At 48.8% G+C, this 19,612-nt stretch overlaps 2 protein-coding genes across 2 annotated transcripts; both read right to left on the bottom strand.

Moving 5' to 3' along the window:
* Positions 1–2,290: 2,290 nt before the first annotated feature.
* Positions 2,291–8,349, bottom strand: LOC149372084 (uncharacterized). Its single transcript, XM_089581534.1, has 3 exons — positions 8,290–8,349; positions 3,735–4,030; positions 2,291–2,771 (listed from the first exon to the last, which is right to left on the bottom strand). Exons 1-3 carry the CDS (start codon positions 8,347–8,349, stop codon positions 2,291–2,293), a joined length of 837 nt encoding a protein of 278 aa, XP_089437660.1.
* A 1,380-nt stretch (positions 8,350–9,729) lies between these two features.
* On the bottom strand, positions 9,730–16,643 carry LOC149372083 (uncharacterized). Its single transcript, XM_089581525.1, has 3 exons — positions 16,581–16,643; positions 12,310–12,557; positions 9,730–10,237 (listed from the first exon to the last, which is right to left on the bottom strand). Exons 1-3 carry the CDS (start codon positions 16,641–16,643, stop codon positions 9,730–9,732), a joined length of 819 nt encoding a protein of 272 aa, XP_089437651.1.
* Positions 16,644–19,612: the final 2,969 nt, after the last annotated feature.

Here is a 19,612-nt window from a genome sequence, read left to right as displayed (position 1 = left end):
CAATAAAACTGTTTTCTCTTTCTAAGAAGCTGTGCTGTCCGCGAGAAGAGCAGAGCAAGAGTGAAGGTACTCGGCTGAAAATTTGGCCTACCATGGTCTGGTTGCTGCTGGTTCTTGAAAGTCGACGGGCGCCGCGAGCGAGGACTGCGAGTTATCCACGGTACACAATGGCGCAGGCACACAAGGGCAATCTGCCAGACGCGTCCAACTTCTTCTTTGCGACGTTAGCATTCTCGTGATGGCCGCGCGTTTAAAAATGTCTATGTCGTCGTCGAGAGCAGAAGCAAGCATGAAATGTACAGCAGAAAAGATGTAGGCATTCTAGGCTGGGTCGTAGACGGCGGTCGCCGCCCTAAATTTTTGGACTAATGGAGCAGACAACGGTAACAAAATGAGAAGCTCGTTATTTCAAACATATGAAGGAAACCAACAGCCACTGAAAACAAGGAACGTATAGAGAATATTTCTATATATTTTGTAATGTGCGGTGTTAACCAACAGGAACTATAGTGAAAAAAAATATTTAAGATTGAAAGATAATTGATTGAAAAGTAAAAAATTACAGGCATTTTTCTTGGTTATGCCAAATGCGAGTTAGGCATGCTGGCACGAGTGTGCTTAGTTTAACTTATTTATTAGAATTGAATTTTTGCACGCATAAATCTCACAAAATTCTCAAACCGCTCCTGGCGAAATAGCGCAGCGTTTAAGCGATGTGCCACTTCCCTGCGATGGCAAGCGCTGCCGCCAGTGGGGCTTCTGAGAACCAGGTTGCTCTTCCGTGAAATCTCTCGCGACTAATCACTAATTTGAACAGCCACCTGCCACGGTGGGTAGTTTGTTCACAATCCGGTGGGCAGGTTGTGATGATGTCACAAGGTCACGTGACCTTGGTAGTCCACCAGCCATCGAGGTGTGTGGCACCCAGCTACCTATCTCTTTAGGTCGCACAGGAATCGGCACACATCGGCAAAATCGGCGAGTGGGGGCTCTAGCGTTAGTACACTAAAACAACCCATGCCTCCTGTAGGATCCGAACCCACAAACTACGAATTTCGCGTTCGGTGCTCTTACCAACAGAGCTACCATGGCGGCTGTCCAATCTCCTACTTTTGGAGGGTATTTATAATGCGTGTAACCTAATCTATGTTTGTGTTACGTGTAAACGCTCCCGCTTTTGCGCACTCCTCCAAACGTGAACTTCGCGAACCTCTGAAACTGGACTCCAGTCATGTGTTTCATACTCACCTGGGTCAATTACAATGTTCAAAAACAATCATAGTTCATCACCTTTTTCTTTGGCTCTGGTTATAATTCTCCAAAGCGAGCTAACGTGCCTTCGCAGGCAAGACCCAGCAGTGTTCGACGCTGAAGGCGAAGGATGAAAAACTCTCCCCTATCCCTCCAATTAACCCTGCCCTGTGCCAGCTGCGTTCAACTTACCCCGCGAACTTCGTAATCATATTCGTCCATATTACATTCTTCCGCCCCCTGCTACTTAGCCTTCCATTGGAATCCATTCAGTTACAAATATGGACCGTCGATTATCTTGCCAGCAGGTTACTTACCCATGCCCATTTCTTCTTGATTTAAGCTACGATAGCGACTCGCGTTTGTTGCCTCAAGAATTCCGGACTCATCTTTCTTAACGTTGCACCTACAATTATCCTTTTGTACAGCTCGCTGTACTGTCCTCAAGATAAACTGCTCCATTTTCGTTAACTACAATGTTTCCGCTCTATAGATGAGTACTGGCAAGATGCTACTGTCGTATCCTTTCTTCTTGAAGAATACTGGTAAGTTACTATTAATGATCTGAGTGCGTGCCAAATGCAGTTTAAACTATTCTTACTTCCCGATTTATTGCACTCATCAGCGGGACAACATATCACAGGTCTCTCTGTAATCACGCGTTAAGCCGCTAAGCTTCGAGACTACTGTTTGTCAGAGTTACGCTTATTGTAGCTAACGCTTTTCCATAAATCTGTCAAGAATATCCGACGACAACACATCATAAGGATCGAGCGATCAGCCTAATGACTTTTCCTTATCACATGATAGCTGCCCCTATATTGCATGTGTGAAAAAACTCATCCAGAGAACCTGCCTGATATTTTGGCCTACCTCTGCACTGATTGGGCCAAGACTGCCAAGAGAACAAAAGAAAATTGCGTTCTTTTTTTTTCTAACATAGTGCGTTTCAAATTGACGACGCGAACATAAAGTCTCCACACTGCGTGGCGTCTCCATAACGCCAGTTTCAGGCCGTGGTGACCCGAGCTACAGCCAGCTAAACCAGATGCCAGCCCAGATTGCTCAACCACTCCTTTCTGTTCATCCGCACTAGAGTTCGCCTCTTCGTGGTCTCGGTTCCCTTTGCACCTTCTTGCGGAGTCAGTGCTTCTTGCATGCTTGATTGCCGCGCTACAGAAGGAAAATGAGTGCTGCTGTAAGCGGAGATCTTAGACTGGCCGTCACCGGCCCGCATGTAACCGGAAGCTGGGTGGGGTTCCTGTTCAGGTTCTTCCTTCTTGCTTCCGTTTCCGATGTTGGGAGAAGCCTCGCCGCCTTCGTTGACGGCTGTTTGCTCATGGCTTGTGGCGTTTGCGTCGGTTCCATTCTCACCCGCCGCATTATCGATGTCCACGTCGGGGCCTTGACCGGCGTCACGGACCTTGTCGGCGTGTCGTAGCGCGAACGTCAGTCCAATGAGAGCGGCCAGCGCGAGCGCCACGACCACGGCCGACATCTGCATGTACCAGGTCGTCGACCTGCGATGCGCGAGACACTTGGCACGAAGACCACAATCCGGCACGTCTAACAGAAACAACCCATGCCTAGAAATTTGCGGTGCCGGTCGGCTCGGAATCTGCCGCCAGCTTGCGTCAAATTGGCTTTAAGCTTTCATCAGGTGACGCAAAAAGGTCACTAATGTCTATGTTTGCACCTACATGCCTACTTAATCTCGTCGGTGTCGCAAACAAGTTGTCTAGCGACGTATCGAAATTGACGTTCTAGCCTGAGTTAGGCAAGACTACATTCTGCACAATTGTAAGTATTGAATAGCAAAAATTTTATGGAGTTTCTAGCCAGACGGCGGCAAAGGTCACTCCTATACGTTAAACCTGTCATGGCCACAAAAAGAAAGATGCACGAACCGCGAAAGACGCTTAAGGTCGGCGCCCCAACGTTGTATGGCCTTGTGCTGTATTCACAATGACATCGAATGTAAGCAGCCTGAACAAGCGACGCTCGAAATTTTCTAGCAAAATTTATTCTGTAACGGACGTATATGGCATTGCAAACACAATGCGAACCAGTAGACTGTAGTCCTTGGATGGCTACAGAGCTAGGCAACAAATAAATATAAGCAAAAACAGAGAAACAATCAAATCAACTGTCTTTTACTGCACGCTTCCACTGAGTGTTACTCTCAACGAGGCGCCAAAGTGTACTGTGCTGTAGCACGTACCCTTTGAGCATGAAAAGCTAGAACAAAATGCTAGGTAACCGTTTAAGAGCAGGCGGATACCTGTACCGTATCATTACCGTAAAAGGATAGATTACGAAAGGGAAGAAAGCGGCAGACATTTAAAAATCTGGCAACGTTTACGCTAGCTCTGATGGACGCGAGAAGCGTAAACGTTATAACTACTTCAGGTAGTCTGTCACAATGAAAAGCACAGCCAACTTGACCACGGAGCAAAGCAACCAGACGCCATAGCGTCTCTTACCAGTGCTGCCGCTTCTGCGACGCCGGCGTGTGTCCAAGCCGGCTGAAGGCCGAGACAGGCTGGTCTTCACACCAGCTCGCGGCCATAGCTGAACGTCGACTAAGTAGCTGCTTCTTCGGCTTCGGATTTTGGCGTGTGTGGTGGCGCACTCCTTGGTAGTAGGCCTCCAAACGCGAGGTCATTGCCTCCGAGCTCCAGGGATCACCGTGATTCTCCCTCTCGGTGAGCGGCGTCTCGTCTTCATTGCGACCGAACGTGATGGAGCCACCGGCCGGGAAGCGGCCTTTAGTCTTGTGCTGCAAACCAAGAACGCAAACGATCACAGTGCGTAATACTGAACATTGCGTTCAAGTAAAACGAGGATTAGATTTTTAGGTAAGGAGATAGCAGCGACCTGAAAATTGGTTTTGAGGAAAGGAAAAGCTATAGTAACTAGGTCCTCTACATTTTTTACCTTCACTCACTATTCAAGTGTAGGCAGTGTAGCGGGGCTGCATTTTTCTTTTCTTTTTTTTTGCCGGCGTAGAAAAAGTGTACCTCCGCTCAGTCACATTACGAAGGTCCATGACATGGGTGAGCAAGTTGTCCGAATGATTGCCTCAATCACAGCCAGGAAACACGGTATGAAGGGAAATCACACCTTCGTTTTATACAGACATTTGTTATCAGCCGTATCGTATATGTGGCACCATGCCTTCGCCTCAAGAAACCTGATAAAAAGCATCTTGACACGACAATTCGAATGGTGTATAGAAGAGCTATGAGACTACCACTATCAATGCCAACAGAGCGACTGCTCAGCTTCAGGGTCCACAACACCATCGAAGAAGACATCGAGGCACACTTCATGGTTCAAGTCGTCCGACTAGCAACCACACAGACAGGGGGAAGAGCCCTCAGTAACCTCAGTATTGAGTTACCCCTCAACCTTCTTACTAAACAAGCCATCCCAAGCAACTGGAGAAGGTGCGTCAAGTCTACTCCCCTTCCAAGAAACATGCATCCGACGTACCACCAAGCACGAAGACAAGCAAGGACAAAGGGAATCCAGATACACTAGGGCATGCAAGAAGACGTATTCTACGTCGATGCCGCGGGTCCCGAAGGTGTACTAGCCACAATGGCGGTTGTCCACAAAGTGCAGACGGTTGATGTACTTAGAGGAGTCAGCCACGACACAACAGCAGCAGAAGAGGTGGCAATAGCTCCCATGGCCACGCATTCCGTTTCGAAATATATACTCAGAGATTCAAAAATAGCGGACCGAACTGAATTAAGTGTAGGATTGCGTCTTTGATCTTCCAAATCAGACAAGCTGGCGCCAAAGAGTTGATGTGGGCACCTGACCATGAGAGTATAGAGATTAACGAGTTGGCCCACAAATCACCCCAAGCTTTTCTTCCCCGGGGCCCTGACAGCTATACCTCGGAATCTGATCATTTCGATCCACTCACAACATACAACTAGGTACTAGAACGGAAAGAGGTATTGGCAATTATTTATGCCTGTGAACATTTCCGCATACACATTCTAGGGACAACTGTTTCGCATTGAGACAGATCACGAACCACTGGTGCCGCTTTTCTTGACTAAACGTCGTCATGAGATGACACGAAGGCTACAGCCGCTGAAAATACATGTAATCGAGTGTGCCTTCACAATCAGCACATGTGCCATCTAAGGAACTTCTGCCATAAGTGCACTCAGCAGAAACAAGTGAAACGATAGTACAATAGTACAAGATCATAGCAATCGATCTTCAAGTGTGCAGTTCGTTGCTAACGGGACAGAAAGCTGCATTGTTCAATGATCCGTGCATGGCAACGGTGATACTGATTGCGAAAATCTAACCGACAGCTGGAAAAATTCCTCCTGATATGAAGAGATTCAGTAGTATTGCGTTGCAGCAGGCCTCTCAGTGGCTCAAGGACTGTTGATGCGCAATGACTGCCTCGTTATTCCACTATGTTTGCAAGATGAAGTTTTGGAAAGGCTCTCTGATTTGTAGCTATAGCAGTATTGTTTGATGCTGGGCAAGAGCCAGAGACATTGACAGATGGCCAGAAATTAGCCTATAAATAAACGACTGTGTCCGAAATGCCAGCAGCATCGCCAGTGAAACAGAGAGCGTCTTGTTCAAATACTACTGCCTGATCATCCATGGCAGGAAATCGAAACAGAGTTGTTTGAATTAAACTGGTAGAAGTACGTCGTCATCTCTCACAACTACTCGAAATTCTTCGAATTTTCAGAACTGGCACGAACTACCGCTCATGACCACATCACGTGCTTTCAGCTAAATCCTTGCGTCACATGTCTACCCAGAGGTTTCACGCCGACAGTGGTTCCCATCTGGGATGAAGAAATTATCATCGATTCATAGCAGAGTGAAGAGCCAAGCTGGTGATGCCGACCACATACTACGCCCAGAGCAATGCTGAAGTCGAGAAAGCGGTTCAGACTGCCAAGAATCTCTGGAGAAATTTTCAGACCTGGAAAAACTACTGCTGTCCGCCTGGGCCTGTAGGCCTCCCCCGAACAGAGTGCCTAATGGAATTGAACATGTTGTCAGCGCTTCCAGTTGCCTCAACAGCCCTGAGACCTTACTGGCATCGCCCAAAGACATATCGGCAAAAATACGAGAAGCGGAAAGCAAGAGAGGCGCCTAATTGCAGCAGGCGGCACTTTACCAAGGAAAGAGGGGCTCCACCATCACGCTCAGTGGTTTGGATGCATACAACTGCAACCGTCACCGAGGGTACTGAGCAAGGCCAGGCAGGACAACCACGCTTTTACTTGGCTGAAACAAACCAAGGGACAGTACGACATACGAGGCACTACCTCCAGCCTGTGGTAGCAAGAGTACCTACGGCGGCAGCTAGCCAGCCGTCAAGGGATAATTTGTCACAAACTGCTAGTAGCTGCTGGCGTACGTATTCGACCACTCAGCGTTTGCGGACAACGGTGCTTTGAAGGGGAGAGGTAACATGTAGCCCAGAAGCACTGCGCAATTGTCACCGTAATTCATTATCAACCGGCCTACGCAAGTTACGCGTCTCGGAAAGTCGAGCAATCAAACAGTTCGTGTGCACTTCGCGGGCGGAGTCCTCCCTCGCCGTCCGCACACGGCTGCGTACACGAGAGTTCGCAAAACAGTGGTCCTCCCATACCCCAGGGAAGTGGCCTACAGAGAAAATCTGGAAGGTCCTGCTCCTTGCAGTCGTATGGGCGTTTGATGAGCTATCATTTCCAGCTACTAACAGCTTAGGTACATGAGAGAAACGTCCGGCTAGCGCCTTAGTAACCCGGTTTTTGCCGCTCGCGGAAATTATTTTGGGTACTGCAACTAAAATCAAGCGACTGCATTGCTAACTAGGCAGGGCTAGCGTTCAACAACAGCATATTTTTATTGCCTAGACATTATAAAAGGCGCCAGTGTCGTCACTGAAGTCTGGCTAAAAGGTAAAGCCAGTCAGTAAGTGCCTCCACTGGACTTAAAGCTTCTAAAGAAGCCTATACTACGATCTGGGCAGCTCTGCGTTTAGTTCTAGTGACCACGCAAACCAGCGGGGCAAAAAGGCGAGAAAAGAATTGGGATTTTTACCATTGTGTAGTAGCTCCTGGTTTTCGCAGACACAGAGGCAAGAGAACGAGAGATGCGCGAGGCCCGTCCCTCACGCGCAGCTTCTTCTTTTTGTGGCGCGTTATCTCGCGCCCAAATAAGCACTTAAAGCCTACTATTCACACTTGCCAGTCGCAGGAGTTGTGCGACCACTACGGTTGGGAAACGACAGCTTCAGGCCAGTCACGTGCTGCTCTATTTTCCAGCCTTGCTACTGCGAGTCGCAAACCGCTGAGAGGCATAGCGAGCTAGCAGAGCTTTAGGCACTTCGTCACCGTCACGCACTTCGTCACGCACTTCGTCACCGGTGCGTCGTGGAACTGCGTTCCTTCCCGACTGCCTTTGAGCTCGCTCAGCATAGGCGGTTTGGCATCGATGCCACAGGTGAGGGCGCTTCAGAACTGGTAAGCTCTGTAAAAAATGTACCGCACTCGTCATAGCTTTACTGTGAACTCAGTCTCAAATTAAAATAAAGATAAGCTCGATTTCTTCACGCCTTCAACAGTGAAGCTAGCAGACGCCAGGCGAGCCGCAGTGGACAACAGGAGCAAAGCGGCAATGGGAAGAATCTGCTTGTATCGCAGCTAGTACTTTTACCACAAAAGTGATTCATTTTCGACATTCCTCTATACCAGCGCATTTTTCTGACTCCGGCGGCCGGCATCCAGGCTGGCCGGCTGGCCCCGAAATAGGCGCGCCCCCTACGTCGTCATGACGCTTGTGCGGCCGCGGTGCACATTAGAACCGCCACGACATCATCCCCTTCGCTCAGCTCGTCGTAGTCCATTGCGAATAATGAGCAACCAGAGCACTTTAGAGAACCGGGCGCGAACGCAAGAGACGCGGATAAAGCAGACGAAACTGTCTGAAGCACGCGAACGACGTCATTCTCGAGAGTTTTCGTTTCAAACGAGAATCGAAGGAGAAGCCGACCCGCAGGTCATCCTTGAAAAGTGTGAACAAAGGTGCTGTCGAGCCGCTGCCTGGTCGCATGTCCTTTGCGACTCGCAAGTGTGAATGGACCGTTACATATGAAAAAGACAGACGTCTGAGAAACCATAACAGTATCACTATAGGCGCAGTCGAAGGCAAGCAGATTAAGTAAAAAAAATTACAACTGCTTAACCGCAGACTGCAAAGAGAGGTCAGCGCTAGCTGATGGCCGAAATAGTCAACACTTGGATGATGACAAGCATGACTGTCACTGGCGCTGAACTAGTTTGCCACTGCCACTGAAAAAATAAAAACAGCTGCAGTAGCTTATGAGTAAATGAGTGGACTTGGTGCAGAGGGTGTTATACTCTGCATCACGGTCTGCGCTTCAGCTTACGGCTTGAATTCGGTTCCCCAAGTTGGTCTCCGCCAAAGACCAGCGTCCAGAGTAGTGTGGCCGTAGTGTGGCGCATCTCAGCAGCTAGCAGTTTTGCACGCGTAATCCTGATCTCTCTACTGTATATAGTATCCCAACTTTCAGTTTCGCCTCCAGCAGTGGTGGCATTATAAACGGCGACTTGAGTTCAAAAGCATCTCGAAATGCAACCTTATCTTTAGGAGACATGCAGGGAAGTCAGAGAATGATCTACGAGCTGTAAACTTTGCGAAAGTCTGTAGATTCACCGATACAGCAACCTAAGGCTCGCGGTTCGTCTCACAGCTTCTTAAACGACAGTTTAAAAAAACAAAGTATTTATCTTTATTTGTAAAAATACTGTATTCCAGAAAATAGACTGTCTAAATAAAAAACAACAAGATATTGCAATCTAAAAGGTTAAATTGGAATACTCACGGAAGGTGGCATTGCTGCCAACAAATGGTTTCAAACATTTTTAATGACCACATTTATCAGTTTTACGGTGGCAAACGCGTTATAAAACTTTTCTGGAGGCCAAACCTACAGCCCCTTCACCAAGCCGTGTTGTTTTCTCCCTTATAGAATTATATTACCCCTGTCGCGGTGTTGAAGCCAGAATAACAGTCGAAACATCTTAAGATAGAAACAACAGCCTTGCCTATTTTGCAGTGTTTGCGTGATGGTCACTTTTAGAATGCAATACAGCCTCGCGGAAAAATGCATGCGAAAGAAATTTCTTTATTTCCATACCAAAAAAATAAAAACGGCGCATAAGCTTTAATTGAACACCACTTCCGGCAATCAATCTTTAGATAAATTCGTCGCACATCTGTACAATAGTTGAAAAAACGCAACAATATAATTAAGAGAGAAGCTTGTCCCACCTATTTTGAATCTAACATTTAATTCTTGCGACCCAGAACTTTCAAAACAAATCCTGCATGTAAGCGAACTTCTACTCGATACGTCGCCTTCCGCACAACATCAGGTAGCCCAGGCAATGAATGGCTTCGTAAGTATCCTCACTTCATCCTAACCAGACGCCAGTCCCGACTCTCCAGCAGCTCTTCTCTGTTCATCCGTGAGAGGTCTCTCGTTTTCTTTTGATGCCCGCCCTCTTTCCGCCGCTGTTGCGGGAAGGATGACAGCGTGTCCTGTACGTTCGGCTGGTTGGAATGGACCTTGAGGTCGTACGCAGTGGACTGAGACTTGTTGCCGCCGCTGCCAGTGTCACCGGAAGCAGACTTGTTTGCTGTCACTTCCGGATCTCCTGGTCGGCTACCGCTCTCATTCCTGGAGATGTGGCCGGCTCCTCCGTCCAGCGCTGTAGACCCATGACTTTGGCCGCCGCTGGCGTTGGTCCCGTTCTCGTCCGCAGCGCCGTTGCTGTTCACGCCGAGCATTGGGCCGGCGTCTCCGATTTCTGGCTCGGCGATGTCGGCATCGCGGAGCGCGAACGTCATGGCGGTGAGAGCGATCACCGCAACCACTACGAACACGGCTGACGCCTGCGTGTACCACGCCGACGACCTGCGGCGTAATAGCCACGAGGCGTCTAGAACGGCTGCAGAAATATGTCAAGTTTTAATGCGAAATCATACCTCATCGGCAACGATACCGGGCGTCGGCGCTCACCAAAAGCAGTAGTACCAAAAATCTCAGGTGACGTCACCGTGATATCAAAGAAAAGTAAAATTTCTTCCGAAGGTGCGGGGAATTCAGGCAAGGACTTTAAGATTACGAGGCGAGCATACAAAACCAAGTTGCTTCTTGGCATACAAAGGTGAATTTAGTACACACATTGCCTTGCGACTGTATGCTAATGAATAGGCCTATGTGTCATTAGGAAGAGAAACAATTAAGCAAATAACTGAAGATAAAAACAAAAAAGAAATAAAAATTTAAAAAATGGTTTCGCATTCGAAGCACGTAAGTAGTCTTAAGTGCCTTCCGTAATTTTTAATAGTGGTCTGACAGAAATAAACTGTCGACATGTGCTCAGTTTCCCCCTTTCATGTAGTAGACTGGAAGCTACGAGTACGAGGTGGTGGTTCGGAGAAGTATAGCTTGCCCTCGAGCGTGTAAGGATAAATCTCTTGCGAACGCTTTCGCCTCGCGCTCGTAGTTCCCGCTCTGCTGCAAAAGGCTACGATATAGGGGGTAGGCCCATCGCGATGGCCCAATGACTATGGCGTTCGGCTGCTGAGCACTAACTCGCGGTCTCAAAGGCCGGCCGCGGCGGTCGCATTCCTTCTTCCATCCACCATTCCCTAATGGCGCGGTTCGGGTTTCCACCGAGAAGTTCGACTGTTACTGCGCCCTTTCGTGTCTTGAAAACCAATTTTCGCGGCATATGTTTCATGGTCTTCGAATTAATTTCGGCCAACTGGGACTCTTTTTGAATTGCACTGACGACGCACAGCACACGGGCGTTTTTTTTTTTCTTTCATCTCCGTCAAAATGTGGCCGCCGTGCGTGCGGGATTCGATCCCGCGTCCTTGGTTTCCGGTTGCAGAATTCCGCAGTCAGTAAGACACCGCGGCGCTTTCGGGCTTCGAATAAAAAGTTAATTATATGAGGAACCTTACAGTGTGTAGAGACAAAATTAGGCATATGGCAAACTTTTTGTGGAAAACAGAGCACGACCTCTTGAATGTTAAAGATTTGCCTGCGGTTGACGGCCACCGGATCGTTATTTCGGCATTCCGTTGCGTAGCCGTGAACACCGCTGTGCATGTTCCTTATTTCGTCCACTTTGTCCAAGATGTCATGTTTCTTACTACTCAAAAGTCTTTTGAGTATAAGGAGCATGACATCTTGGATAAAGTGTACAACTATTGTCCGAAAACGTCGTGTCGTATCACTCATACTACCGCATGACGCACACAAGCGTTATGCAGACCTCCTTAACTTTCCGCTGAATAAATGAACAGCGGCGCATGGAAGTAATAACTGAAAGAGCAAAGTCAGCAAAAGAGCTGTTCAAGCATTACGAGCTATATTGCGCATCCGGTAGGCTGGTTCGTCAAATTCAACTCAGTTCAACTCAACATAGATTTCGCCCTGCTTGCTATAAATGCCCTGAATAATGCGCCAGTTAGGCCCACTGTCTTCTAAAATGTCCCACGGCCATCCAGCCTCCTATCCTTCCCTCTTCAATTCCTCTTGCGAGGAGTGCCTGGCTCACCTCGGATAATTTAGAATATCAGCTGGCCCTTATGCTCCAGGCCCGCTCCCATCTTTGCGGCTGCTTTTAAGCTACCAATTGTTAGCGAAACTAGAAAGGTGTTCTGGAGATACTGGGCAGCAGCTGGAAATGCAGGATGGAACCGATGGAGCCTCAGATCTGCAGCTCTTGCTCTCTTAACAATATTCTTCGGCGCTTGAGTAAATAAAGTGGTGTTCCTTTAAACACTACCTGCAGCGTGTGGCTTGGAGCCAAAACAAAGAGTGATTCTGCTTGTACAGCTGCTACTACTATTATAGCCCATCGACCTTCGGCGAGCCCATGCTATAGTATTCTGAGATCGCGTATGCGTATCGGCATAAAGCTGAAGCCGCGATGACGGAAAGCAGAATCCAGTTTCCATTGAAGTCCTCACCAGTGCTGCTGGTGCTCCGACACTGGCCAGTCCTCCAGGGCAGGAGAAAGATGGGATTCGCTCCGGCTTCCTGTCGGTGGCGAATTCTGTCCTACATCCTTCAAGGAGACCGCAGAACGCGAGGCCCGCACCTCTTTGGCCCTCGGATCAGGATTGCAGGTGCCTCTTCGGGTGAGGGGCATCGCGTCTTCCTCGTCGCGGTCCAACTTGATGAGGCCGGTGGCAGAGAAGCGCCTGTTCTTCTTCAGCTGCAGAACAAATGATGATGTGAACGTAGCATGGGACTACAAATCTGATAGGGAACGAAAGACGCCCTATGTTATGAAGTTTAGTCTTTCGTTGCTCTACACCTGAAGGCATGCTGTCAACGCTCTCACGTCAACGCAAGAATTCATCAATTCAAAGAACCGACTGGTGGCTTACCATCGTGCTGCAGGTCCTGGTTTTCGCGATCCAAGGGACACAGGAGCGGGCGATGCGCGCGCCTGAGTCATACGCGCGCAACTTCAGTTCGTTGCACGTTTTCTCGTACAAGGGCTGACATGAAATAATAAGTCCGTGTGGAAAAGCATATTAAGACCTTCGGACAAAACTAAGCACATGTAGAAAATGAGGACTAATAACGAGATTCTATGTTGTACGATGTATATCGGTCATCACTCTGCAATGAGAGATTTTTTTTTAATTAAACGAAGAGTAGGAATTTTTCTTTATTTTAATGTGCAACAACAATTCCCCGATGATTATGTCGACAGCCTGGTGGATCAGAGGAGCTAACTGCGATTTCCTTTGTGCATTAAACGTTTTCTCACTCAGTATGTGTGCATCAAAGATATTGAAAGAAGAGCAGAAAACTGGAACATGCTGGTTACTCCAACGTTACCTAGTGTAGTAACGTAAGGTTAGTCATTCTTCTCAAGTGCCGCTTCCGGTGCAAAGAATGAGATATTTGTTAAATAGTGGGCAGTCCAATAAAAAAATTAACTAAAAACTGCCCAGCCCGCAAAAAGAAAAAGTAGACGAAAGTGCGGCATACAGAAGAAGGAAAAGACGAAAACTTTGTCAGATGGTAACAGTAATTGGTAGCTGCACATTTAAGAAAATTTTTTCACATATCTTTTAATGTGTAATTTGGCGTATAACTTACTTTTGAGTGGTGTTGTTCTTTCAAAAAATTGCCGATGATTACGTTACTTCCTAATGCTAAATTCGAGCGCAGCCCATCAGCGGTTCCAGCTTTTCGACAGATTGAGGCAAAAAATTCGAACAAGACATGTATGTACAATTGCAGACAAGTTCTTATTTTTCACACATACCCGTATTTTTCGGTATATAAGACGCGGCTTTTTTTCAAAAATCTTGCTGGTGCGTCCTATACAAGGGTGCGTCTTATATGCGACTTCTGTTTTTTTTTTTTGCGAGTTCAGAAATTACTCAGGTCCATGTTCAAGCTTTTTTCACGGAAAAAACATCACTACCAATAACGCGGTTTTAACACGTTTAATACTTCAATACGGGGACCACCGAGAGCAACTTTATTATTAAACGGTGGGGATGACGACTTCTGGAATCATAAACCCTCGACCGTTTCGCAGGCCCCAAGCAAAAGTAATGTGAAATGCCAAAAGATGGTGACAATCGCGTTTCTCGCCATTGTCAAGAGAAGCCGGCGTTTCTTTCAGTCACCCTTTGCAACTTTGTTTGCTCCGTGTACGTAGTACGAACGTAGTGCGAAGAAAATGTTTCAGCTGGGTCGCCTCCAGAAATGGGCGTGCTTTTTGATAGCACATCTTAAGATCAAGACTTCGAAGGTTTTAAGTTAATATAAAATGTTCTTATGGACATAAGGAGAGTTCCTTCGTTCTTTTTTCTTTTTTTGCTAAAACGGGGGTGGGTATGGCGTGAGCGTTGCCTTTTTCGATCACTTAGCGGTGCTTAAGAACTTCTCACAGGTAAGGTGCATTTTGCAATGGTCGCACAAGAATGTTTAATTAAGCCTCACTAGCCTAACTGGGTAAATTGGGATGCGTCTAATACACGGGTGCATCTTATATAATAACTTTTTCAATGACAGCCTGCATATATGGGGGGTGCGTCTTATACAAGGGTGCGTCTTATACACCGGAAAATACGGTATTCCTTCTTCAAGAAACACTCCACTAACAGTTCTTGGTTGTCATGAAAAAACCTTTGTGGACGGAAAAATAGATGGATATATGCTTGACTTGCTGCATCAATGCCTGGTTCTCAAAGAGGAGTTCTGCGCAAGTATTTCGCGAGGTTGTCACAGCCGTGACAGCCGTTAGGAACGAGAGAAACGCGGTGTTCTCCCGCATAAGTGGTAAGAAATTCCCGCTTCTCTTTATATTTACATTAATGTCCCCACCCACCCAGCCACCCTGGCAGGTGGCAGTATTACTGGCACAACGTTGTCAATGCCAAAGCATGCAGCGCACATCTGTCACTACCGCCACGTACCGTATTTTCCGGTGTATAAGACGCACCCTTGTATAAGACGCACTTGCCATATATGCAAGCTGTCACTGGAAAAGTTCGTATATAAGACGCACCCGTGTATAAGACGCACCCCAGTTTACCCAGTTAGGCCAGTGAGGCTTAATTAAATACGCTTGCGCGACTATCGCGAAATGCACCGTACCTGTGAGCAATTCTTAAGCAACGCTAAGTGATCGAAAAAGGCAACACTCATGCCATACTCGTCCACGTTCTAGCAAAAAAGAACGGAAAAACGATACAGCTCCCCATATGTCCATAACATTTTATTCTACTTGAAACCTTCGAAGTCTTCATCTTCAGATGCGCTATCAAAAGGTTCACCCATTTCTGGAAGCAACTCGGCTGAAACATGCACTACGTACACGGAGCAAAAAAAAGTTGCAAAGGGTGACTAAAAAAGAACGCCGGCTTGTCTTGACAATGGCGAGAAGCGCGATTGTCACCATCTTTTGGCGCTTCTCATTACTTTTGCTTGGGGCCTCCGAAACAGCCGCGCGTTTGTGATCCCGGAAGTCGTCATCCCCGCCGTTTCATAATATAGATCACCTAGAATGTCGCGCACGGCGGTCCCGGTATTGAAGTATTAACCGTGTTACAACCGCGTTATTGGTAGTGATATTTTTTAGGTGAAAAAAGCTTGAGCATGAACTGGAGTAATCGATGAACGCGCAAAAAAAAGATGAAAAATTCGCATATAAGACGCACCCTTGTATAGGACGCACCAGCAAAATTTTCGAAAAAAAGCCGCGTCTTATACACCGGAAAATACGGTAGCTTAAAACACGATTCAGGCGTAACCGCTTGGCGCGGAATCACTGGGCCGATTCGGAGCCATGCGTCTCACTCACTCGATTGCAACGAGACGTCTGGCTAAGGAGCGTCGGTGTAGCTGCCACTTCCGACGCGCGCGCTCGTTCTACCGCTACTGTGTGACGTCACGGTTGCTATGCGCAGCTACGCCCCCCCCCCCCCCCCTCCCACTGGCGCACCGATTGCTAAGGAGGGGAGGAGGTTGCGCTTTTACTTTCTCCTTTCCAAGCTGGAACTCTATTGCTTTCGCAGCTTAAAAGGACACTGAGGAGAAATTGAAGTTGGCTTGTATCGATAAATTACCCGCTCCTGATTACAAAAACGCCACTCATACCGACAACAAAACTCTTGTAACGTAGAAAAGAGCAAGAACCGAAATACAGGTATCGCCGCCACAGGCCAAACTCGCAAGTACAAGCGTGATGACGTGATAGGACAAAACAGTGTTGCTAAAACGCAGGGACACGAGATGCCACGAATCACTGAGGCTGACAAACGAAGGTTCCGCGGTTGAATACCGAAGTAAGTTTTGTTTTGAAACCAATAGTGCGCTTTTATCACACAAGGAAGACCGACAAAAGACAATCTGAATATTGTAAGCGAAGAAAATCAATACTTAGCGGCGCCACAGGCGGCCAGATGAGTTTCGGTATATCATGGCGCTTCGCGTCTATGCGCTGTGCATGCCCGCGTGGTTTCGTTTTCGGCGCGCCTCGATTTACAAGCGCGGAACAGCAGAGGAAATCCAAGAGCCGCTCAAAATGCTAGTTAACTTTTGAAGGAGCATGTTAAGGTTGGTCAGATGATCGCCACGGTCGATGAAAAACTACGATGGCAGGATTTTCGGTGATCGTACAAGGCAGTTTGCAGTGTAAGAGCACCTTAAGTCTTCGTACGCTCGCCCGTCGAAATGTTCCCGGTTGTGCCAGTCAACTTCCAACTACTTGACGCTCTGTGGGGTTGAGGTAGTTGAAGTACAGGCCGAAGTTATTAGACACTTTTAGCATACCGTGTACCGTGTACTGTGTTCCCGTTACCGGTACCTGAGTTCCGGGAGCCCACGCGCAGCCAGTGCATGCACAAATCTCCTTGACTTCGCCAGATGGCGCCCCGTACCCAGCAGCTACGCGCGCGCCTGCAGGATCGGGACCAATCAGCGCCTGCTCACTGGCGGTAGGCGGGCTCCCGGTACTCCGCTAACGGTAACAAGGTACACGGCATGCTAAATGTGTCTATTTGCGATAACTTCGTTGACGACTTCGAGAGCAGGATCCATCGTAACGCTGGCAAAACGCCGGTGCAAACTAGACCTTATGCAAAATTGCTGCCATCTATCGGAGAAAAGAACCAGAGGAAAGCCGACATGTTGGAGGATGACTGAAGCTCGTTCCGCCTCTGCTCTCTGGATTTAGGCGTCCCCTGCGTGAGCTTCCTTACTGTTGTGCTGGCTCGAAAATCTGTCACTTGAGCCTGTAAATATGACTGAATGGTCAGTCTACCTGTTTCTGCTGCCCAAGTTTCCAAGTGACTTCGCAGACACTACGCGCCCAAAACACTTTCCGAACGCCACCGTGTACGGAGCTACAAGTTTTATGCGTAGCATATTGCAATCACTCAGTTCAGCCCTTGGGCGCGGCAGGGCAGCCACCAAACCACGTGACGTGACGACAGCCAGAGGAAAAGCTGGGCCCCACCTCGCGCGGTCGCGCGCGGCCGCAGTGTTGGGACTGGGAGTCCGAGCCAGGAAACGGTCGAGGCGACGGTGAGTAAAGGACATTTAGGTACAGTATGTACAAGGGCGTTTACATGATACAAGGTTCAAGAGCACCACGGGCTAGCACAAAGAAGAAGGGCGGCCCCGGCGGCGAGCGTAGCTCCGGCGTGATGGCTCTTCTGCTGCCCGTCTGCTGCGCGGGCTCAGCGCGGCTCCGCTTTTAAAGCCACTGGTAACGGTTACGGCAGCCAGCCGTTCAAATCCTCCAATCACTGGCCACCGTTCAAATTAGACCAATGGTCGAGAGCCGGCGAGCGTCGGAGGAGTTCGCACCGACGGAGAGGAGGAGAGGAGGAAGGGTCCGTGTCGGCGCCGCGGCGGCGGGATGAGTCACGCTGCATGTCGCGACTTGTCCGAGAAAGTCTGGGCCTGCTTTGAGCGACGGCGGGCGCGCAGCGCTTGTTTCCAGAGAGGCCAGCCAGCGAAATGTGGGCTCTGGCACTACAGCACCACCGCCGCCAGACAATGCGCCACGAAGACGAGCTACTTCCGCGTGGCTCGGATGCGGGGCGCGCTCGTACGCCAGGCTCCTCCAAGTTCTCGTCCGGTGTTCAGCCGCAGGTAGCTCCAGGCTCCTTTCCATGAACAGGTCCCGCTCGTCAGGACAGGACCACTGCTCCGCAGCTTTGTCGCCCAGGTGACTGGATCAGCTTCGCTCGGTCCTTCGGAAGAGCTTGCTTCTCAGCTTCTGTCGTTGATCGTTCTGCATGCTGCCAAGAACCGACCGACAACAGGCAACACCCAACACGAGCAAGTGCCCTCCGTCACCCGTCAAAACGCCAGACTTAAAGTCTCAAATCTCTGTTGGCTACATTTCTGTCCCCTTTTTGTTCCCTCTCCAACAAGAGACGCATGTGGGATACGAGAACTCGAAAGTAATTAACTCAAAGTGTCAAACACAGGAAACACTCGGAATGAAATGAATGCAAAATAAATTCGCTCTCTTGAGATCACTCGGCCAGAACACACAGCTGAGGCCACGAATGAGGACATAAATTTTTCCCCGATCTACGAGCGAACTTAAAACAGCTGTTCGCGAAGAGACAAAATGTAGGTCACGAGGAGGCGAAGGCAGCCTTGCTTAGAACACACGGCTTAGTGCGTCTACGCCAACGTTTAACTCGGTTAAACGACACCCGCTACCGCGGAAGCTAATGACTCTGCCTCTTTCCCTGTAGCTGCGCTTTTCTCTCTCTCTCTCTCTACTACCGTGGTAGCCAATATCTCTGCCTCTTTCGCGGTATACGCGCTTTGCTCTGTCTCTGTACTTGTCTTTCCAGTTTCTAGGGGAGGTACAGTACGAGAGCGATTCGCTTTCACCCACTTGCGACTTGTCCCTTTCTTTGCGCTTCGCGCGCCAGTCGCGACGTCCCATAGCAAGTGCGCAACGCTTTCGGTGGGACCGTCCTTTCTTTTTCTTTGCCTCAGGCGGCAAGTGAGACCTTCCACGAGTCTTGACTTTCTTGCACACCCGTTTGCCTCTCCCCAGCCTTTTGATTTTGCGCCTACTAAGTGGCGTCATCTCGAACCGCGGCTTTCCATCGCGATACCTAAGCTTGGTCGAGCGCTTAGGCAGTTCCTTGCCAATTTTCTTGCCCCTGTCACTGCGGCCTGGTACAATCTTTCGCTCTTTGAGCCGTACACGCGTTTTCCTTGCGCGCGCGTGCCGCTTTCTGTGGGAGCACGGTTTCTCCCGTGACTGCAGTGGAAAGCGAGAGCCGTCCTGAGAACACGCGCCTTTGCGCGTCTCGCTCTCTTTGTGCTGGCGGCAAAATTCACGCTTGTCCCGCTCCTTAATTTTTCTCCTCCCGGGCAGCGCTCTCTTGAATCTTGGTTTGCTGCTTTGGTGCACTTTTCCGCGCGAATGTTTGCACGATTTCTTTTTGCAGTTTATTCTACTGCCCAGACCTATGTGCCCCGACACACTTATGCGCTTCGCTTTGCGCGATAGTAATGCCTCGCACATTTCTTTAGCTCTGGTTCTGACGCTAGTTTCAGGGCTGACAACGTGACTGACTTTACTGAAGTCATTTTGCCGGCGACGCTGGCGCTTCCGATGGTGGAAACCCGTTTTCGCGCGTTTTCCCTTTCTCTCTTTTCGGCGGCGCCTGTCTTTCTTATGCCTGCCTTTCATCTTTCGGCGGCACCACTCTTTCTTTTGCCTGCCTTCCATCGTCTTTCGGTGACAGCTCTCTCTCTTGA

This window comes from Amblyomma mixtum, chromosome 1 (genome assembly GCF_055824585.1).
Source record: "Amblyomma mixtum isolate Tamu chromosome 1, ASM5582458v1, whole genome shotgun sequence".
NCBI classification, from domain to species: domain Eukaryota; kingdom Metazoa; phylum Arthropoda; class Arachnida; order Ixodida; family Ixodidae; genus Amblyomma; species Amblyomma mixtum.
Note: the sequence above shows the minus strand (reverse complement) of the source record. Positions and strands in the feature narration are given on the sequence as shown.

Excerpts from the sequence above, each read along its gene's own strand:
- LOC149372084 (XM_089581534.1), bottom strand. The coding sequence starts at position 8,349 with ATGCGACCAGGCAGCGGCTCGACAGCACCTTTGTTCACACTTTTCAAG. Across the intron at positions 4,031-8,289 it reads TTTTCAAGGATGACCTGCGG|CACAAGACTAAAGGCCGCTT; the intron begins GTCGGCTTCTCC and ends CTTGGTTTGCAG. Across the intron at positions 2,772-3,734 it reads TCGCAGAAGCGGCAGCACTG|GTCGACGACCTGGTACATGC; the intron begins GTAAGAGACGCT and ends CGCGCATCGCAG.
- LOC149372083 (XM_089581525.1), bottom strand. The coding sequence starts at position 16,643 with ATGCTAAAAGTGTCTAATAACTTCGGCCTGTACTTCAACTACCTCAAC. Across the intron at positions 12,558-16,580 it reads TCAACCCCACAGAGCGTCAA|CTGAAGAAGAACAGGCGCTT; the intron begins GTAGTTGGAAGT and ends TTTGTTCTGCAG. Across the intron at positions 10,238-12,309 it reads TCGGAGCACCAGCAGCACTG|GTCGTCGGCGTGGTACACGC; the intron begins GTGAGGACTTCA and ends ATTACGCCGCAG.